Raw genomic sequence first — 2,187 nt, 5'->3', positions numbered from 1 at the left:
TGAGAGTATGCCTGCCTGATATTGTCAAAAACACTTGACTAAAATAGTAAGATAAATAATTCTTTAAAATCTACTCTTTAAGGGTGGTCACCTCATTATATGGTTATAATCACCATTATATATGTAGTCCCTTTTCATTTTACTTTCCTCCCTCCCCTCCTGCCTTGCCTCCTTCCTTGCTTTCTCCCTTCCTTTCTTTCTTGAACTGTGACATGCAAGCTGTGTGGTGCAGTGAGGTAGGTCTCGGAGACACTGGATGAATTAAGCCCATATCTATGAGTGTAGCTGGTCATGATCTTGAAAATTACCTTAGCCCATTATTTCAAAGTTGAGACACCTGGTTGCTGCATAAAGTATTTAAATGTAAATACTGATAATAATAATGACCTCTGTGTAACACGTATTTTGTATCTGAAATCTACAGAGAGCGTGTGAATTTCTTTTTGCTCCAGTCAGAATATAGGCACCATGAGAGTGAGAATATTGTCTCACTCAGGCTTTGCACTAAGTAGCCATTTGATAGCAATGAACAGATAAAGGATGGCCCATGTTCCAAGGAGAACAGTGGTCATTTTGCTTTGTTTATTTCTGCAGCCCCAGTGCTAGTTCTGCATTCAATAAAACTCAACTGAACCACCTGGGTCTATCTTGGGAAGGGTTTCACCAGTAGTTGGTAGTATTAACAAAGGTGGTTTTTATTTATTTCTGAGTACAAGACACACAAAAATGTGATGACTTTCCTGACCATGGTGGTTTCTCTGATCTTTCTTCTGGTGGTTGCTGACCTGGGTGCACCGACTGGGGACACCAAGATCTGAGTGCTGGTCTGGCTGATTGCAGCAGGAGGAGCTGAGGCCCTACCAACCCTGAGGCTGGGGACAGACAGAAGGATGGGAGAGAAGGGGAAGGACTATTAGAAAAAGTACAGAGAACAGCAGTTCTCAACCAGGAATGATTCAGCAATGTCTGGAGACATTGTTAGTTGTCTCAGTGGGGGTGGCTACTGGCATCTGGTGGGCAGGGAACAGGGATGCTGCTAAACATCCTACTAGTACAAGGAAGCCCACGACAGATATTCATCTGATGCAACACATCAGTAGTGCTGAGGTTGAGGCATTGAGTTGTAAACTTTCTACCAAAAAGATGGTAGACAACTCAAGGACAGGAAAGTCATTCCCATAAGTCTTCCCCAACATTCATGTGCCTGTTTATCTCCATCGCCTTTTGCTCCCAACACAAGGTGACTTCCTACTCTCTAGCAGCCTCCTATTCCCTCGCAGCTATGTCCCCCAGATAGATGAAAACATCACAGGGACTGGGGCTGCAGTTCGCTCCCTGCAAATACTCATCAATAGAGTTTGCTCCTAAATTAGATCAGAAATGTGCATTTAAATGGCTGCAGCTGGTCTTCAGGTGAGATCTCAGTCAGTCTCTTCTGAAATAGTCAAGGGGAGGGGAGTCACTGAGCATGAATCAGACGTTCTCTGGAGCAAAGATTCAGGAGAGCAAAATAATGTCCTGCATTACTGGGAGTGGGAGCAGAAGATGCAGAGAAGGGAACTAGCCTGACTCTGAGGGAGGGGCTGAAAGGGAGAGGGAGGGTGGGGTGAGATCCCGGGTGGGGAAGGGGAGCCAGGCTGCAGTTGGAACAGGAATCACCCTCAGAGACACATCCTGGGGGCAACAAGCCACCCTCCAAACTCTCCCCCCCATAAAACCCAAACATCCCTTTAAAGGAGCAAGTGCAGGACATGAAGGAGGAGGAGGCCATGTTACAGGAGTCTGAGAAGGGGGTGATTACAGCCGTGACCTCACAGGCTCAGCCCCTCTCAGCGGCAGTGGAGACACAGCCTGGTCTTGTCGCCACTGCAGACCAGAATCCTGTGCTGGGGCCTTGTCTGGTCCTCCTGACCCTGCCATGGGCTCCAGGCTCCTCTGCTGTGTGGCTCTCTGCCTCCTGGGAGCAGGTGAGTCCCGGCCCAGGTGACCCGACCCTTCTATCCTGCCCACAGCGACAGGCTGCCCCTGGGATGTGCCTGAATTCTGCTTCCTCCCTTCACAGGCCCCCTGGACGCAGCTGTTTTCCAGACTCCAAAATACCTGGTCTCGCAAATGGGAAATAATGTGTCCCTTAAGTGTAAACAAACTCTGGGACATAATGCTATGTACTGGTACAAGCAGGACTCC

The 2,187-nt window shown here is 48.0% G+C and overlaps 1 gene segment (V, D, J or C); it reads left to right on the top strand.

Moving 5' to 3' along the window:
* Positions 1-1,912: 1,912 nt before the first annotated feature.
* LOC105827058 overlaps positions 1,913-2,187 on the top strand; it is a 4,121-nt gene continuing 3,846 nt past the window's right edge. The window contains 1 exon segment of the V gene segment in view: positions 1,913-1,967. Coding sequence covers positions 1,919-1,967 — 49 coding nt within the window.

The sequence above is a fragment of the Propithecus coquereli genome, unplaced genomic scaffold, assembly GCF_000956105.1.
Source record: "Propithecus coquereli isolate 6110/MARCELLA unplaced genomic scaffold, Pcoq_1.0 Scaffold96, whole genome shotgun sequence".
Taxonomy (NCBI): Eukaryota; Metazoa; Chordata; class Mammalia; order Primates; family Indriidae; genus Propithecus; species Propithecus coquereli.
Note: the sequence above shows the minus strand (reverse complement) of the source record. Positions and strands in the feature narration are given on the sequence as shown.